At 58.6% G+C, this 17,657-nt stretch overlaps 1 protein-coding gene across 4 annotated transcripts in view; it reads left to right on the forward strand.

Moving 5' to 3' along the window:
• Bahcc1 (BAH domain and coiled-coil containing 1) overlaps window positions 1–14,907 on the forward strand; it is a 57,831-nt gene extending 42,924 nt beyond the window's left edge. For 2 of the 4 annotated variants that reach the window (XM_023562914.2, XM_063242258.1), the window contains exons 12-28: window positions 1,993–2,195; window positions 2,307–2,443; window positions 2,942–3,073; window positions 5,430–5,547; window positions 6,242–6,521; window positions 7,187–7,369; window positions 7,447–7,748; window positions 7,965–8,072; window positions 8,159–8,330; window positions 8,409–8,523; window positions 8,615–8,690; window positions 8,769–8,877; window positions 9,348–9,467; window positions 9,646–9,822; window positions 9,938–11,118; window positions 11,945–12,181; window positions 12,694–14,907. In XM_023562914.2, coding sequence (XP_023418682.1) covers window positions 1,993–2,195; window positions 2,307–2,443; window positions 2,942–3,073; window positions 5,430–5,547; window positions 6,242–6,521; window positions 7,187–7,369; window positions 7,447–7,748; window positions 7,965–8,072; window positions 8,159–8,330; window positions 8,409–8,523; window positions 8,615–8,690; window positions 8,769–8,877; window positions 9,348–9,467; window positions 9,646–9,822; window positions 9,938–11,118; window positions 11,945–12,181; window positions 12,694–12,900 — 3,857 coding nt within the window. In that variant the 3' untranslated portion in view covers window positions 12,901–14,907. The remainder of the gene's footprint in view (window positions 1–1,992; window positions 2,196–2,306; window positions 2,444–2,941; window positions 3,074–5,429; window positions 5,548–6,241; window positions 6,522–7,186; window positions 7,370–7,446; window positions 7,749–7,964; window positions 8,073–8,158; window positions 8,331–8,408; window positions 8,524–8,614; window positions 8,691–8,768; window positions 8,878–9,347; window positions 9,468–9,645; window positions 9,823–9,937; window positions 11,119–11,944; window positions 12,182–12,693) is intronic. The other 2 variants (XM_023562916.2, XM_063242259.1) reach the window with 2 other exon arrangements.
• Window positions 14,908–17,657: the final 2,750 nt, after the last annotated feature.

Here is a 17,657-nt window from a genome sequence, read left to right on the forward strand (position 1 = left end):
TACTTCAGGAGTTGGCTCCCAGCCAGACCCCGGGGCAGGCCTTGCTTGAACCTGCTGGCAACGTGTCAGGGTGAGGTAGCAGTGTCCAGTGACCCTATGTGGAAGTCCCAGGGCTATGTAAGGGTGCTGAGTGGTGCCAGGCACATCACGTGCACTTATCAGTGTGCCTGGACCCGATCCTACACACTTAATGAATCCATGTAGATCACATAGGGGGATGGGCAGCTGTGTGAGTTAGCGATGGGGCCAAAACTGTCAAACTAGCTGGGGTATTCATAGGAGAAGCAGTAAGCTTCGCCCTCCCCTGAAGACCATCCCCACTTTGTGACCACTTTGGCTGAAACGGATGGATCAGCTTCATTCTGTACTAAATCAGGATTCACAGGATGGGCAGAGGGAGAAGAATGCTGATTCGCAGGCTTGCGGGGTGTAGAACCCAGACCTAGGGACAGGACCCTACCCTAAGTCTGTTAGAGCATCTGCAAGGCCAGGTGGGGACCACTCACCTGTGCTCTCGAGGAACTCTGGCAGATCACAGTGAACCCAAAGCCAAGAGTCCTGAGGCTGGTAGCTGAAGGGTGGAAAATAGACCTGCCCTGCTGCTAGCAGGTGAGAGACCCCCCTAGCTCTCCTTCTCACCCTTCCTCAAAGGACCTTTGGAGCAGGACCTGTCTGTAGATTGGGACTTTCCCATAATGGGTGGCTCTAGGCATGCCCCAGAACTTGTGCCCAGAGGTTTGAGCATCCAGTAGCTACCCCTCGGGCACTCATGCCTTGGTGCTCAGAGCTGTCTGCATCCCCTCCCCTAGCACCTCTCTCACTGTGGGACCATGGGGCTTGGCTGCAACTCCCCATTGTCCACGTTCCAGAGGAACGTTCCACAGGGCCCCTGCAGGACAAGGACAAGATCTCCCAGGTACCCGCCAGCCCTTGCGAGGGTGTGACCTGCCCATCCCCACTGCATCCCACTGTGCTGCTCTCTCTGCCTACTCCTCACAGCTCAGGAGAGCTTGCTGGGTGGAAAAGCAAGGCAGAACAGCAGGCTGCCCCTTTGTCTGTGCTCACAGCCATGGTCACATGCATTCTGAGTTTTTCCAGCTCACTGTAGTCCCTTACTGTCCTGTCTGCTGGTGACCCAGTTGCCCTGAGTTGGCTGTGGAGCCCTGGGCAACCCCTGTGTATGCTTGAGATGCCCCTGTCAGTCGTGGAGCCCTGCTGCCAGATGTCACATCATCCCCACACCCCGCAATCTGGAGTCAGACACGTCTCCAGGAGCCCCACTTCTCAGTGGAACATGGTGTTAGGAGTCACGATCAAGGCATTAGGGTGTTCACTGTCACTAGGGCACTGCTGTCCCAGGCCACCTCTCTAACCCCACAGGGCTCTTCCTGTTTGTGCTCATCCCTTCCTGGGTGTTCTCCTGGGGTCAGCTCAGATGAACCCAGTCCTCCATCTGCAGGACTCCTGGGGCTCCAGCCCGGAGTCTCTGCTCCCCAGCCTGTCCCCCGGTTCCATACGCACCTTCTGCCAGCTCAGCCTCTGACCCTGCCCCTCTTTAACACAGCTGCCTGTCACTGTAAGGCCTTTTGTGGCATCCTGTTCTGCTCTCCAACTCGGAGGCCCCGGAGATCCTTCCCCACCTCCTTCCTTCCATGTGGTCAGCAGTGCCTTCTGCTGCCCACCCCGCAGCCAGAGCGTGCTGGAATCATCTGTCCAGGTGTCCTGTGGCAAGGGCAGGAACAGCCCAGCATCACCTTAGGCTTGGAGGGAGTACAGGGTAGTGGAGGTGACAAAGAAGCTGGAGGAACTGGGTGTCCCTGCATGCAGACAGATGAGTGGGGAAGGCTACATACCCTTCTCCTATCCTCAAGTTGGCATCCTGTAGAACCAAGCAGCTTCCAAGAGCCTGGGGCTGTGCTGGGCGGCAGCTGCCATTAAGAGCCTCCATGTGGGGCTTCGTGTGACCCATGCTAACTCTTTTGTCCCCCACAGCAGAAGACGAGGATGTGCTAGCCTTCAACCTGCAGCACCTAGCCACACTAGCCACAGCCTGGTCCCTCGTAGAGGCTGCCAGCCTAGACAGCATAGTGGCTTTGGCCCAGCCTCCAGTTGCCAACCCTCAAGGCCACACCAGGCTTACACCCCGCATGCAGATCCTACAGCGCAAGGACACCTGGACCCCCAAGGCCAAGCCCGTGAGTGGCTCCTTTCCCACATAACCCAGCATCATGACAGCACGGCAACCTTGCACACCCAGGCTGCCACCCTGCCCTGGCTCTCAGACCCCGTCACCCATCCCCACACAGGTATGCCCCCTGAAGGCTGCCATCGACCGGCTAGACACCCAGGAGGTGGAGATGCGTATGCAGCTAGCAGAACTACAGCGGCGCTACAAGGAGAAGCAGCGGGAGCTAGCCCGGCTACAGCGCAGACATGACCATGAGTATGTTGGGGGGTGGTTGCGCCAGGACTGGCACCCCTGCTCCCCACGGCCACACCTGGGAGGCAGAGGTCATGCCAGAATGTCTGAGAAGCTGGGACCAAGGAGCCTTTCAGAAGCAGGGACTCAGGAGACCTGGGAAGGAAACTTTGCCCAGCAGGGAAACTGAGCAGAGAGCAGTGCAGGAAATCGGGGGTAGAACCAGTCACCCAGAAGAGGCCAGGGCAGGAAGACACTGGTCCACAGGTGTTGGGGCAAAAAGTCAGTACCCAGAAAGGGCCTGGTGAGGACTAGGGAGGACTGGAGACCAGGGCTGATGTTGGGGGCTGCTCCAGAAGCAAACCAGGCTGCTGTGGGCAGGCGGGGCACAGGGGATGGGCAGTGGCTCAGTTTTGGGAATGCTCATCTGTAGGCAGACTTGTAGGCAGTGCCCTCTGGTAAGACATGTTGGGGTGATAAGGGGAGCCATGAGACTCTGACAGCACCCCGTGGGGCCCCCAGGAGAGAAGAAAGCTCCCGCAGCAGCCCAGCACGGCGGGGGCCTGGCCGGCCAAGGAAGCGCAAACACTCCAGCTCACTGCCTACCCTGCGGCCTGGGGCCCAGCTCGCCAGGAGCGATGGCAAGAAAGCCAAGTGAGTCCTGCATGCAGGGGATGGGGGTGGACTCCAGGCCCCGGAAGCAGAGTCCCAGCTCCTCTTCTGGCTTTCCTTGCTCTCTGAGCACTACCAAGTGCAGACACCTCACTGCCTGTGTCCAGCCATCAGCATTGGTGCCATCCTCCAGAAAGCCACCAGGCTCAGCCATGCCAGCTCTTGAGACAGGCTGTGGCCAAGGCCATGGCGTGGCCTCCATTCACGCCACCGACCTGGGCCCTGGAGTGTGAGGTGGTGTTGCGTAAAAGGCTCTTCATCTGCACTGTATGAAGTCGTTGGTCACGCTGCGCTGCTGTGCACGGCTGCCGCGCAATGTTATTATCCATTACCCGCCCGGTGCGGTCGTTGGCGCACTCCCGGGCTGGGTATAATTGTCCTTCTCGGCTACAAATTGCCTCTCCCGGCAGGCCCATTTGCATAAATCCTCCGAGCTCCTCCAAACACGATTGGCGCGCGTGCACACTGCATCAATCCTGATGATTTGGTAATAATAGTTAAATCGGCACTAAATGGTTCCTTCAATTAAGACAGAGGCAAAAAATTAATCTCAGGGCTTTATGTCACAAAACATTAGCAAATGCAGAGAAGGTTACGGCAAGGGGAGGGGGGGAGTTTGTATGGGACGCAGGAGGGAATTCACCATATGACTGTGGGGCCTCAATGGGAGCTGTCCTTCCACCCTGCCCAGGTGTCACCTAAAGTGGGGGCTCCAGGGATAGCCCTTTGAGAACCTGCCAGCAGTGTAAGGGCTGCTGGGCAGAACAGGGCCACTGGAGGCCAGTCTTGCCAGGGGCTTTTGGGGATACCCTAAACAGAGTTGGGGTGGGCCTTGGAGTGCTCCCAGGCTGCCCTGGAGTCTGTAGCCCCAAACTCCACCCTGGAGGCTTAAACGTTGCCGCCACTTTCCTGTGACCGGAAAAGCCAGGCCCTAGCTAGTAGGCAGCAGCTTCAGGTTAGGGAAGGAAAACAAGTCTAGGGCCCTCCTTTCCCAAAGATAGGGTCTGACACCTCCCTCCATCTCCAGTTCCCGTCCCCACTCTCCATGCTACGGGGCCCCTTGGCAGCAGCTGGCAGTCAAGCCAAGGGGATAGGCCTTTTGCTTTGCAGGAAGTGGGAGGGTCAGGTAGGATGGCAGGAAGCTGAGGACCAGGAACCCCCTGAGCTGCAGAGCTTCCTGCCTGGCCTCCTAGTCAGAGGCCCAGCCTTCTTGCTGGACAGGAAGGTGAAAAGGGGCATCTGGCCACATAAGACCAAGCCCAGGCAGGCTCCCAACGCCCATTCGAAACTTGTTCTTATGAGCAGCCAGGGCCCCCCTATGCTGGGAGTGAGGAGATGACAGATGAGAGGCTAGGCCTTCAGCCCCGTCCAGCCAAGGGCAGGTAGACAGAGCCCCAGGCTTGGTTTCCCTGTGAGAAATGGTGGGATGGAAATGGAATCGTGCACTGGGTATCAGAGGTGCTGGAGGGTGACGAGTCTGGTGGTGCAGAGACCTGACTTGGGGAGAATTGAGGCAGGATGCCTTTTGCTGTGTCTTCAGCAGCTGCTGGGCCTGTGCTGACCCCTGACCAGCTCTAAGCCTGGAGGAGACAGCACACCTGTGGGTCTTGGGGTCACTGAGGCTCAGATTTAGCAGCTCCCAGGACTTAACCTAAGAAGTAGGGGGTGGGGTGCAGGTTCCCTCCACTAGACCCCTGTTGAGGGCCTGAGTCTGGCAGTGGGGGGTTCCTAGGAAAAGGGAATCTGTATTTCTTTATTATTCCCACCCCACCCCTATTGGAAGTGGACCCTGGCCCTGGGAAGCTGTCCATCCCCTATCCTCTGTTGCTGACTGTGGTAAGATCTAGTCTTGTATACTTACCAAGAGCCAGGCCTGGACCTGATCCCCACCCCAGCCTCATTGAGAGGCCTTGGTGCTCCTGTCCCATTTATCAGGTGAAGATAAGGCTGGGGCCACAATTTCAGTCACATGGGGGCCTGATAGCTATAGGGCCCTTTACTCTGAACACTAGGCTGCATCTTGGGGGCCCCTGCCATTCCACGGCTTCTCTCACTGGATACCACCCAAAGGGTGTCCCTCAGCAGATAGGAAGGACAAAATGTGGGGAAATAGTGGCCACTTCCAGCAAGGCCTAGCAGGAGACAAGCAGCTGGGCCCGGGACCACTGAGGGCTGGTGGTTGGACAGAGAGGACTGCCCAGACTTCTGGAGGGGCAGAGCCTATTCTGAATGGTGCAGGACTATCGTGGCCACACAGGGAGATCAGAGGGAACAAGGCTCGGACACCCAGGCTGCCAGGCCTGTGCTCACCCTGTGCCCATGGCCACATCTCCTCCAGGGCAGTGCGGGCCAGTTTGAGTCTGCTATGCGCGGAGCTTCAAGACAGTGATGAACCCATGAAGAAGCGGAACAAACTGGAAAAGACCGTCTACATGGGCCTGCAGACGGCCTCTGCGGTGAGCCCACACCCAACTTGCCCCAGGGGGCTGTCAGGACAGGGAGCAGGTGGCACTCAGCCCTGGGCCATCACCTGGCTGGGGTGCCCAGTCGAGCCAAGGCTCTTCGAGCTTTAGGCACCACAATAGTGGAGGCAGAGTCTTGATGGGATAGAGTGAGGGAAAGTCACTGCTCTTACACCCCCTGACGTTCCTCCCACCTCGGCTTGTGCCTTCAGAGGGACTGGGCAAGCAGCAAGCAAGGAGGGTGGCCCTGGCTCTTCTCGGGATGGCTCTAAACACCGTGTCCAGGGTGCTTCCAGCCCATCCTTCTCTCCATGATCAGGAGCTGGGACCTGGCCAGAAGGCTTGTCTCTCTCAGATCAGGAACAAATGGCCTATACCCATGACACCATGGTGCCCTGGTCTCTGGCCTCCCTTTGCCCTGAGGTCACCTGCATGGATGGGTAGAGTGGAGACCTGGAGTAGGTGACAATGATAAGCCTTAGCCCCAGTGGCAGCCTGCAACCCCAGGCCAGATGGTAGCCTTTGAGGGGAGGGCTTTACCTTGCACTTGCCAGACAGGTGCTTGTGCTGCTGAGCTGTATCCCCAGCCCACGGCTGTCATCTTCTGAGCCCTAAGTTGGCAGAGGGCGCCCAAGGACCTGTGGCTTAGGCAGAGCCCGTAGTGCAGCCTCTGCCTTCCCGTCCACAGAAGGTGCGGTGTAAGAAAAGCAGCAGCCATGGTGGTGAGCTGGCATCCTCGGTGGCCGACAGAGTGGCCCAGCTGAAGCCGAAGGTCAAGAGCAAGGGGCTGCCTGCTGGCCTTGGCCCCTTCCCACGGAAGGAGGTCACCCCAGGTGGCCGCATCCGGAAGAAGCTGTCCCGAACCAAGAACACCAAGGTGTCTAGGGCAGTCCGGCACCCACAGCCTGATGGCAATGGTGGCAGGGAGATGCCCAAGTTCCCGGCCCAGCCAGCAGTAACTGTGGCAGGTGAGGCAGACAAGTTGTCGGTATAAGCAGCTGCAGCTGGGACCTCCAGGCCATGGTCACCTGATGACAGGGGGATGGGTACACAGGGTGCAAGCCATTGCTAGAGCCAGTTTAGGGTTATAGAACAAAGGAGACCCCTCACTGAGACAGATGAGGAAGCCCCTGTCCCTGGGGCAGCTCAATGTTCCCTGAGTGGGGAGGGAAGAGGACCCTAAATGCATCCTGGAAAGCAGCAAGAGTTAAAAATAGCCCTCTGACTGCCTCTACTGCCTCCTGCAGCATCCGCCAGGCTGACCAGACGGTTATCTCTGCCTGCAGCAGACGTGTCCAGAAACAGGAGCCTAGAAAAATAGACTTCCTCCCTGGGGTCAGAGGCCTGAGAAGGAACAAAGTCAGGCTGCTGGTGGGTGGCGGGAGGCAGGGGCCATCTGAACCAGTGGATGGCAGGAGAGGCAGGGACTGCCCTGGGGAGAGGCCCAGCCCTGCAAAGTGGTACTGTACAAAGGAAAGTCCTATCTTCGCTGCACTACCCCCCAGTACCAGCCCCAGGCACATCAGCAGTGGGCTAACCTATAGTCCCTCAAACTGACCTGTACAGTAGGCGCTAGCCCACCCCAGCATGGCCATGCTCAATGCCAAACCCTAGTGTTCTCTGCTACCCCCAGGCAGTGGCTCCGACAGCGAGGACTGCCAGGCTCTCCTGGGGACAGAGGCAGCCCCCAAAGATTCTGGGCTGGTGCTGCACCCCAGGGCCAGCATGGCTGTGCTGGGGCCCTCACCCTCCTCCGTGGTCAAGATGGAAGCCAACCAGAAAGCCAAGAAGAAGAAGGAGCGGCAGGGCTTGCTAGGTAAGCAGGAGGCCAGGCAGGGTGGAGCAGAGGGCTCGAACAGTGAGGACCCTGCAATAGCCTCCCTTCTCCCCCAGGGGCCTGCCACCTGTCCAGCCCTGAGAGCGAAGTCAAAATCAAGAGGCGGGCAGTGAAGGCTAAGGTGGGCGCCAAGCTAGAGCGGGCCCCCGGGCGGCGACCCCCAGGTACGCCAGGCAAGAAGAAAACTAAGGGCAAGGCCAAAGGCAACCTGACAGCAGAGGCGGGGGCTGCCTCCAGCAGGGCCCCACTCTTCAGTCCCGGCCGGGCCTTCACCTGCCACGAAGAAGGCAAAAAACTGGCCAGCGAGCGCCTCAAGAGGGCCACACGCAAGAGCACCATGCTGCAGCCAGTACTTCGGGTGAGGCCAGCAGGGCAGTAGGCACCGAGGTGGCCATGGGCATCCCAGGGGCCAGGCCCAGTGGGGAGGGCATGAGCTGGGAAGAGCTTCCCCTTCCCCCTCACCCAGCTTCCGTGAGCTTAGGCTCCAGTCTGAGTCACACAGCCCAGGGGGGCCACAGGCAAGGAGGCCACTGCCCCACCCACCCCTGTTCCTCTGCATCCGCCCCGTGCACAGCGGAAGAACGGAGCCCTGTCCATCACGCTGTCAGCCCGAAATGCCAAGGCCATCCTGGGGAAGGGCAGGAAGCTAGGCAAGGTGAAAAGCAAGACCGTCAGCAAGCAGGTAGCTGCACCCCCAGCCCAGGAGCCCAGCCTCGGCAGCCCTGTCGCCTTGCCCCTGCCGCCTGCTGACTCCTATGACCCGCCCAGGGCCAAGGCCGGGCTGTGAGCCGGCTGCTGGAGAGCTTTGCCTCAGAGGGCGACTTCACGTTCGACCATGACAGCAGCTTCTCCGAGGAGGAGGAGGAGGAGGAGGAAGAAGAGGGCGAGGAGGAAGAGACATCCAGGGGTTTGCTGAGTGCGGAGCAGAGTGCTGCTCTGGGTGAGCTGCAGAGGTGGGCGTGTAGGTGCGGGGTGGGAGCAGGCGCCCGCAGAGCCACTCATCACCCCCTCCCTGCAGCACACTCCTGCACCATCCACAAAGAGGACCTGCAGGACGGGCTGCCTGTGCTCATTCCCAAGGAGGACAGCCTGCTGTATGCGGGCAGCGTCAGGACCCTGCAGCCCCCGGACATGTATGTGAGGCCCCTGCATGGGCTGAGGGTTGGGGCTGCACCCAGTGGGCAGCAAGTCTCCACAGGCCCCTCACTGTCCTGCTGCCTGTAGTTACAGCATTGTCATTGAGGGCGAGAGAGGCAACCGGCCCCGAATCTACTCTCTGGAGCAGCTCCTACAGGAGGCGGTGAGTGCATAGCCCAGGATGGAGGAGGATTTGCCCGGGGCCCTGACCCCACCTACTTACAGTCCTTCCCTGCTGCAGGTTCTCGATGTCCGGCCACAGTCTAGCCGGTACCTCCCACCTGGCACCCGGGTCTGTGCCTACTGGAGCCAAAAGTCTCGTTGTCTGTACCCTGGTAACGTGGTCCGAGGTAAGTATATCCAGCCTAGGACTCAGCCAGGCTCCCTCTGAGACCCTTGAGTGCCTGTGAGACCCTTGTCTCGGCCTAGCTTGCCCTGCAGTGTGGAGTGTGGCAGACCCAGGCCAGGCAGTAGAATCAGCTCCCCAGTGGCCCAGAAGAGTAAGGCTGGTGGACTGGGGAGACTCTCGTGTCCGTTTAGACAGATGAGGTTGACAAAGGACTCAGAGTTCCAGTGCCAGAGTCACTGAGTCCATCACAGGTTCACAGCTGTCCCAACAAAACTGACTGCACAGCAGGATGGCTAGGCCTCCAGGACAGGGACAGGTGCTAGCCACTCTCAAGGCTGACAAGCAGATGCAAGCCCGGATAGGGTCAGGGAACAGGTGCGGCCCAGCTCAGCACCCAGCCGTCCTCCTGCGTCTCCATCTTGGCACCTGCCCTGCAGGGCCAGCCGCATGCTCAGGCCATGCCGTCCACAGGGGCCTCCAGCGACGAGGAAGAGGACCTGGACTCTGTGCTGGTGGAGTTCGACGACGGGGACACAGGCCACATAGCCGTCTCTAACATCAGACTGCTGCCCCCGGACTTCAAGATCCAGTGTGAGCACCCGAGAGCATGCAGGGTGCAGGGTGGAGTCCCCCTCTTGCCTGTCAGTTCCTGTAACCCCTCACCCCCCCCCCCCGGTTTCCACCAGCTCTGGACAAGCACCTAAAGGGAGGGATGAAGGGTGAAGGTCACCTCGTGGACCTGCACTGAGCCCCTCTGTTCGCTGTACAGGTACAGAACCCTCGCCAGCCCTGCTGGTGTCCAGCAGCTGCCGGAAAACCAAGAAGGCATCCAGTGAGGCCCTGCCACCCAGCGAGCCCCCGACCCCCAGCCTGTCCCCTAAAGCGCAAGATGGTCCTGAAGCATTAAAGACTTCTGGGAAGAAACCTGTCAGCAAAGAGAAAGCTGGTAGGTATAGGACGGCCAAGACCCCGGGGTCATGGGAGGGGAACCAGGTGGAGTGGGTGGAGGTGGTCTCACCCACCCTGCCAGTCCCACTGACTCTTTCTGGCATTCCCCCCAGGCAAAGCTGACCTCCTCACCTCAGGTGCCAAATCCACCTCGGGGGCCTCAGACCAGCTCCTAGGCCGCCGGGGAAGCCCCCTGCTCAGCTGGTCAGCAGTGGCACAGACCAAACGGAAGGCCGTGGCTGCCACGGCCATGGGCAGCAAAGGGCCAGGGGTGCTGCAGAACCTCTTCCAGCTCAATGGCAGCGCCAGGAGGCTGCGGGCCCGTGAGGCCCTCTTCCCTGTGCACAGCGTGGCTGCACCCGTGTTTGGCAACGGTTTCCGGGCAGATTCTTTCAGCAGCCTGGCCAGGTCCTGTGCACCCTTTGTTGGTGGGACCAGCTCGGGCCTGCCTGGGGGTACTCACAAGCTGCTACGGGCCAGGAAGGCTGACCGAGTGGAGGCTGAGAAGGCCGGGCGGCGCAGGGTGGGCAGCGAGTTCCTGGTCAAGCTGGACCACGAAGGAGTGACCTCCCCCAAGAACAAGAGCTGCAAGGGGCTGCTCGTGGGCGACAAAGACTTCAGCCCCAAGCTGGGTCGGCCCCTGCCTAGCCCCAGCTATGCACACCCAGCCCTTGTGGGCAAGGACAAGAAGGGGCGGGCACCTGTCCACCCGATGCCCATGGGGCTGGCACTGCGCAAGTATACCAACCAGGCTGAGTACCCGCTGCCCTGCGACAGTGACTGCCCTAGCTCCTATTCAGATGAGGACGAGGATGGGCCAGAGCTGGCTGCTGGCATGCCCTCCCGCTTCCTTACCCGCCTGTCTATGTCCTCCTCCTCCTCGGGTTCATCCACCTCCTCCTCCTCGGGCTCCGTGTCCACCTCCAGCCTCTGCTCCTCAGACAACGAGGACTCCTCTGACAGCTCAGATGATGAGGACCCAGCCCTGCTGCTGCAGACCTGTCTCACCCACCCCGTGCCTGCCCTCCTGGCCCAGCCAGAGACCCTGCGCTCCAAAGGGGGCAGCCCCCACACCCACACCCAGCGCTGCTTCCTGTCCAGGGCTGCAGTGGCCAGTGCGGGTGCAGGCCCAAGTGCTGGCAAGTCCAAGCTCAAGTGCAAGGAGTCCCTGAGCTTCTCCAAAGCCAAAGAGCTTTCCCGGAGGCAGCGGCTGCCGTCCGTGGAGAACCGGCCAAAGATCTCAGCTTTCCTGCCTGCCCGGCAGCTGTGGAAGTGGTCGGGGAACCCCACACAGGTAGGTGGACTGCACCCCCACCCAGGGCCAGGTTCTAGGGAGGCCTGAGGAGCCAGCAGCTCCTCTGCCCCAGGACAGGTTGGCTGTCACCCTTTAGCCCGTTCTGGGCCCCTGTCCTCTCATTGTCCTGTTGACTTGTAAGTGAGCACATTAGACACCGGGAAAAACAAAAGCCTGCCTGTGACCTGACAAGGCAAATGATGACATTTGCCATCTGAGGTCATCTGAGTCGCTCGGATGCCCCATGCTGTGCTTTCAATGTGGCTGGGTCCCTTACCAGTGCTGCCTGAGGACCCCTGCAGCTGGCCTCAGGAGGCTGAGAAAGGTTCCCTGGCAAACACGACTACTTCTCTTGACCCCTGCTCTGTCCCTTGTGTAGACCTGGGTTGTTGGTGGGGTTTTTGTCCTGGTAAAGGACACTGAAGTGTCTCTACCACCTTTGAGTCTCTCGTACAGCTCTCACATGTACGGCAAATCCAGGCGTAGCCTGTGTTGTCTAGGATGGTGTGTTTTGTTTGTTTTGTTTTTGAGACAGGGTCTCCCTATGCAGTTCAGACTGGCCTTGAACTCACTGTGTAGCCCAGGCTGGCCTCAAACTCACAGCAGCCTTCCTGCCTCAGCCTCCCGAGTGCTGGGATTACAGGCGTGTACCACCACTCCAGCGCTGGCTGGGGGTTTTGCTGGGTTCCCCCAGCAGTTGTGTGTCTGTCCCCCATCCTTGCAGCGTCCTTCTGCACACACATACTCATACACACCCAGAAGATACCCTGCCTGTCCTCCAAGACGCCTGGTGCTCACCCTTCTCTGCCCCGTGTCTCCCCTGCAGAGGCGGGGCATGAAGGGCAAGGCCAGGAAGCTGTTCTACAAGGCCATCGTCCGGGGCAAGGAGACGCTGCGTGTTGGGGACTGCGCAGTCTTCCTATCAGCTGGGCGGCCCAACCTGCCCTACATCGGCCGCATCGAGAGCATGTGGGAGTCCTGGGGCAGCAACATGGTGGTGAAGGTCAAGTGGTTCTATCACCCCGAGGAGACCAAGCTGGGGAAGCGGCAGAGTGACGGGAAGGTGAGGGACAGGGCAAGGTCAGCAGGGGACTAGCTCCTCTGCATGCCCTCGGAGGCCAGCATCCACAGCCATTGCCACCAGCCATGGCAGGAAGGGTGGTCAGCAGGAGCACTGCCCTGCCCAGCCAGTACAGAGGCCCTGCGGCAGACCATCTCCATACCCAAGGAGCTGTGCCTCTGAGGCCATCCCATCCCCCCAGGGGCTGTTACCTGAGGCAGCACTTGGCTCTAAGCCAGCCAAGTTCACACCTGGGTTCAGAGCAGCCTCCCTACCATGGGCTCCCTGCTCCAGATGTGGAAAGTACCCCCATCTGCAGGATGTCCTTCCCAGAGGAGAAGCCAGGTTTCCTCCAAAGAAATGAGTCTTCTACCTCAACATCCATCAAGGTCCCTAGTGCAGACTTCTGTGTTTTTCATCAGAGCCTGTTCAAGTCCCCCCTCTCGAGCCCATGTATCTTCTGGTTGTTGGGGGCACAGGCCAAGGCTCATCCCAACTCATATGCCACCCCACAGAATGCACTGTACCAGTCCTGCCACGAGGACGAGAATGACGTGCAGACCATCTCCCACAAGTGCCAGGTCGTGGGCCGTGAGCAGTATGAGCAGATGACCCGAGGCCGCAAGCACCAGGACCGGCAGGACCTCTACTATCTGGCGGGCACCTATGACCCCACCACTGGGCGCCTGGTAACGGCCGAGGGCGTGCCCGTGCTGTGCTGAGCCGCCACCCACCTCCTGCCCTCCCAGGGCCTGCGTGTGGAGGTTAGGCCAAGCCGGGGTAAGTCTGAGAAAACATGCAACCCCTCCAAGGCGAGATCAGGCTCTCCACAACTTTTAAAGAGCGCTCCTTGGTGCGGCCCAGTCTGGTCCTGTCCTGTCCTGTCAGCCGTGGAGGCCCAGCTGCTGTTTTCCCACGTCGCAGTTCTCAAGAGATTAGAACCCAAGCCATATTTCCCTAGTACCTCTGACCGTCTCCCACCAGGGAAAGCAGAAATCAGGTGTGTTGTCTATTTATTTCTCTATGTAAATATTGTATTTCCGTGGGGAAGTTTTATGGAAAAAAGTGGAAAGAATTTTCCCCACCCCCATAACGAGGGTGTGTATACGTTTTCACGTGCGCGTGTGTGCGCATGCACGGCGGTTTTGTTCTGGAGTTATCTTTGGAAATGCACTGTTCTCCTCAGCCTAGCTGAGTCCCCACGGGGCATCTGTGATGACAGAGGCAGCTCAGGCATTCGGGGGCCAAAGGCCACGGGATGACAGGATGGACCCTTGTCCCGGCGGCCTCTAGGGACCCCCTATAAAGTGAAAGTCTCACTCGAGTTTCCTTCTTTTCCATCCATCTAGCGTTGGGCTTGGGGGTAGTGATAAAAGTCCCCGAGGAGAAGGGGTTCTGGACAACAAGATGGAAATCAGTACCACCCTGTCCCCAAACTCTGGGAAGGACTGCAGCCATGTGTATCTTACCTCTACTTAAGACAAAAACGAACAAATATTTTATTTATCAGTAAGAAAAAGTGATGCTTTGAATTTATTTCCTAAGTATTCCAGTTATTTCTGATTTGTTTCCTCAGCTAGTTTGTGCCAGGCAGAGCAGTTGAGCCCCTAACCCCTATGCCCTGTGTCCCCTTCCCTTGCCAGAGCGCAGCAGGGCTGCCATGATGGGGTGGCTGGACCAGGCCCCTCCAGGCTGGGCTGGAGCGCAATCCCTGTTCCCTCTACACCACTGGACAATGGCTGTGAGACTTCCCCTCCACTCCCAATACCTTCCCCCAGTGCCTTGCTGTCCCTGGTGACCTCGCTGGCAGCTCTAGAGGCCCTGGGAAGGGAGAGGAGCCCTCAGACCCTCTTGCCCACCCATCCCCGGAGTTTGCTGGGCCTTTTTTGCAGCCATTCGGCAGGGTAAATGAGCTGGCCTCCAACCAGAGCCCAGAAGAGGCTGGCACCCTCCCGTCCACCACAGACAGAGCACGCCAGACCCACCACCCAGAGACCCTATACCCCACCCAGGAGCCCCGTGCCCTCCAGGAGCTGCAGGAAAGCCTCCTGGGTACCTCACACCCACCAGAGCCCTCTGGCCCCCCTTCTTTGTTCTTGCCAGTCAAGAATACGTCTCATTCCTGGGGCCTTATTTCCCCCAAGTGCCGCCCAGCCTCCCATGGGCTGCTGTTGGTGGCTCCACTGGATACCCAAGGGCAGGGAAGGGGCCATGCTGTGATGAGGGCCCCCTAAACCCACCCCAAATCCACCCCGTATCCCACTCGAGTGCAATATTTCATTCCTATCGGTCACCTGGGGAGAGGGCCCTCGGGTGCTCCTCACAGCTTAGGAGCCAGGAAGTCGTCAAAGGGAGGCAGAGGCCTGGACGTTAGGCCTGGGGGCTCGAGCTGGTCAAGCCCAAGCACAGGGACAAGAAGCCTCTTTCCTTGGCCACCTCTTCACCCTCAGCCAGGCTTTCCCCTGGGCAATGTTCTTTTCTCTTTTCCCTTCCTTGCCACTGCGTGAGGGCGGTGCGACCCCTCCCCTTCTCTGTGGTTAAACGTTGCAGGAGCACGATCCTTGTAAATGTGTAAACTAAGAAGATGGTTGGATTTTTTTTTTCAATGTAAACACTAAAAACAAAACACAAAGGTTTTATGAACAGCAAACTCTATGTAAAGGCATTTTAGTATTAAATTTTTTATTGATAACTTGCTTAAGAATAAATATATGAACTATTGTACAGGTTTTTGGTGGTCCAGTTGGTGACACTTGCCTAGTGTTCTGTGTGCAGGCCCCATCGTCATCCCCAGTGGACTGAAGCCTAGGGCCCAGGGGACATGCCCAGGTCTGGCTTGGGCCTCCTTTCCTGTTCCTGGTGGCAGCTCTGGTGCAGGGCACTGGTGCTGGACTGGGAAAGAACACACAAGCAGAAAAGGAGGCGGTGGCCTTTCACTTGGAAATCCCTGACTGGGCCCCTCTTGAGCCTGGACACTCCCAGCTGTGAGCCAGGCTGAACCTGTGACAGGTCAGTCACTATGGCCTCTGAACCCATCCACATAGCCAGAAAAGGTTCCTCCAGAAGCGGAGCAAGGCGGGACCAAAGCACAGAGGCGCTTCGCCTGGGAGCAAACTGGTAACCCCAGCCAGGGCTCCGGGGCCAAGGCAAGAGGATCATAGGTTCAAGTCCAGCTGGGCAACTTAGCAAGACCTTGTCTCAGAACAGAAAAGGGGGCCTAAAGATGCAGCAGTGCAAAGGCCATGGGTTCAATCCCCAGCCCACACTGAGCACCACGGATGCCACAAATGAATGCCACCACACAGCAATACCCGCCTGGGAAGGTTAGGAACCGATTCTTTCAGCAAACATTTTCTCGGCTGACAGTCGTGCAGGAGATAATAAACAAACGACAGTCCTGATTGTTAAATGACAGATTGCCTAGCCCCAAGAGGCACCCAGGGTCAGAGTATATCCTGGGAAAGGGTACAGTGCACCTCCTAGTTGGAGAGAGCCCGCCCACGAGGCTGTAGGCTGCGGAGGGGTTACTCCTTGCCGTCTGTCTCTGGCCCATCCTGTGTATAAGGGTTGCAGGACCATGCACACCCATGCATGCACACATGCATCCACCTGCATGCACACGTGTACACTGCTACAGCCCACCAGCCCTTGCTATGCAAATTCCCATCCCAACTCCCATGTTCCTCCAGGGCAAAGAACAGTCAGACCCCACCCCTGGAGATAGAAGGCCCAAGTACCAGCAGCCTAGCCAGGACCCGTGATGTGCAATCCAGAGACACAAGGAGTCCCCACAAACCTCTTCCCACTCCAAGGCCCTCCTAGTGGGCATCAAGATGGGACCACTGGGCACTAGGCCTGTGGCTGCCTTAAGCCAAGGTACCCATCACGTCCAGGGGCCCTGACCAGAACAGTACGGTCTGTGTCCTCAGATCCTCTGAGACTGACCTGACATCTCCTTTTGGTAGCCTCTGCTGACTGCCCCTCAGCTGCAGAAAGGAGGATTGGGTGAGCAGGCTGAGACCTGGGCTCCAGCTACACATCCAGTGCAAGGTACCTATGGCCTGGGCTTCTGGCACTGGGGTCCCCCAGAGCAGGAAGAGGGCTGGCATAGCACCATAATGCTGTGTGCCTGGGAAACCCAGCTTCAGGAGCTGTGGCACCAGCTGGGCAGAATCCAGTCTGGCACAGAGCCAGGGTAGAAAGGAGGGCCTGGTTGCTGCCTGGGCACCTGAGCCCTAAGCAAGGAATTCAACACAGCCCCCTCCTCCTGCCCAGGTCACACAGGGAGGTCAATGGCAAGGCAGCTCTGGGGCAGGAGACTGATAGGGCCAGGGTGGGACAGTGACGGCACAGGAAGGTGGGCAACAGGCCTGGTGGCGCCAACACTGGGGCCCCAAAACTACCAGGAAAAGTAAAGCAGACAAAACTGACTGTCCCTGGGGTAGTCAGGCAGGCTTTCTGGAAGAGGTGCTCCATGGGCTCAGTCTTGGAGAAGCCCAAGGCAGAAGAGTAGAGGATAGACAAGGACCTTGGTGGTGGCCAAGAGGAGAGCGAGAAGGTGGCAGAACTTGGTGGCGAGGCAGAATGGGGCCAACACCACCGCTGTGTCAGGGAATACTTGGAGGCTGAAACAGAGCGTCCAGAGTCAGGGTGACTCTGTTGCCAAGGGTCAGGAATAGAAGGCTGGACTGACCCAGGTCCCGCAGAAATGCTAGCTCCAAGAGAATGCTAGGGGTGGAGGGTAGGGGCACAGCCCTGAGACCTGTAGACAGGAGTGGGGCTGCTGGCTAAAATGTCACCAATGAACCCAGGTGCCATGGACAAGTGTGTGAGCCCCTGAAACAGCTATCACCAGGACAGACCCCTGGGATATAGCAGGGGTACAGGGGAACCCCCATGCATGCTCTACCTTCTTTGAGTTCTGCAGGGAATAGGATGAAACCCAGCCCACCTTAACCCTGTGCCTGGCTTCCTCTTCCCAGGACAGGACAGCCCCAGCCTTTCAGAACCTGCTGCCGCAAGGAACTGGTCCCTGCCAAGGGCAGGGTGTGGAGGGAAGTACAGCCACAGTGCCCTGGGGGTTAAACATGCAGGACTAAGCTTTGATCAAGACAAACGAGCCATCATGTGAAACGCTGGAGCAAGACAGATGATGGCACTGGGTGAACAAGATCAATAGAAGTGATGTTGTATCAGGTAGAAATGACAACCTGGGGGGCTGGGGATTTAGCTCAGCGGCATAAGCACCTGCCTTGCAAGCAGGCGGTCGTGAGTTCGATTCCTGGTACCGGTAAAAAAAAAAAAAAAAAAAAGACTAAAAAAAAAAGAAATGACAACCTGGCTGATCACAATTTGTTTCTAATACCACAAACCAATTGGGGACAAGGAGGCTTTAATTGCTGGTCCTCAGCCCCAGCGAGGTGGCCAGGGTTGGCTGGGCCAGGCCTTGCAGTGCTCAGCTGTCCAGGCTTGCCCTGAG

This window comes from Cavia porcellus, unplaced genomic scaffold (assembly GCF_034190915.1).
Source record: "Cavia porcellus strain 051 isolate PalLab524CR breed Dunkin Hartley unplaced genomic scaffold, mCavPor4.1 scaffold_32, whole genome shotgun sequence".
Classification (NCBI taxonomy): Eukaryota; Metazoa; Chordata; class Mammalia; order Rodentia; family Caviidae; genus Cavia; species Cavia porcellus.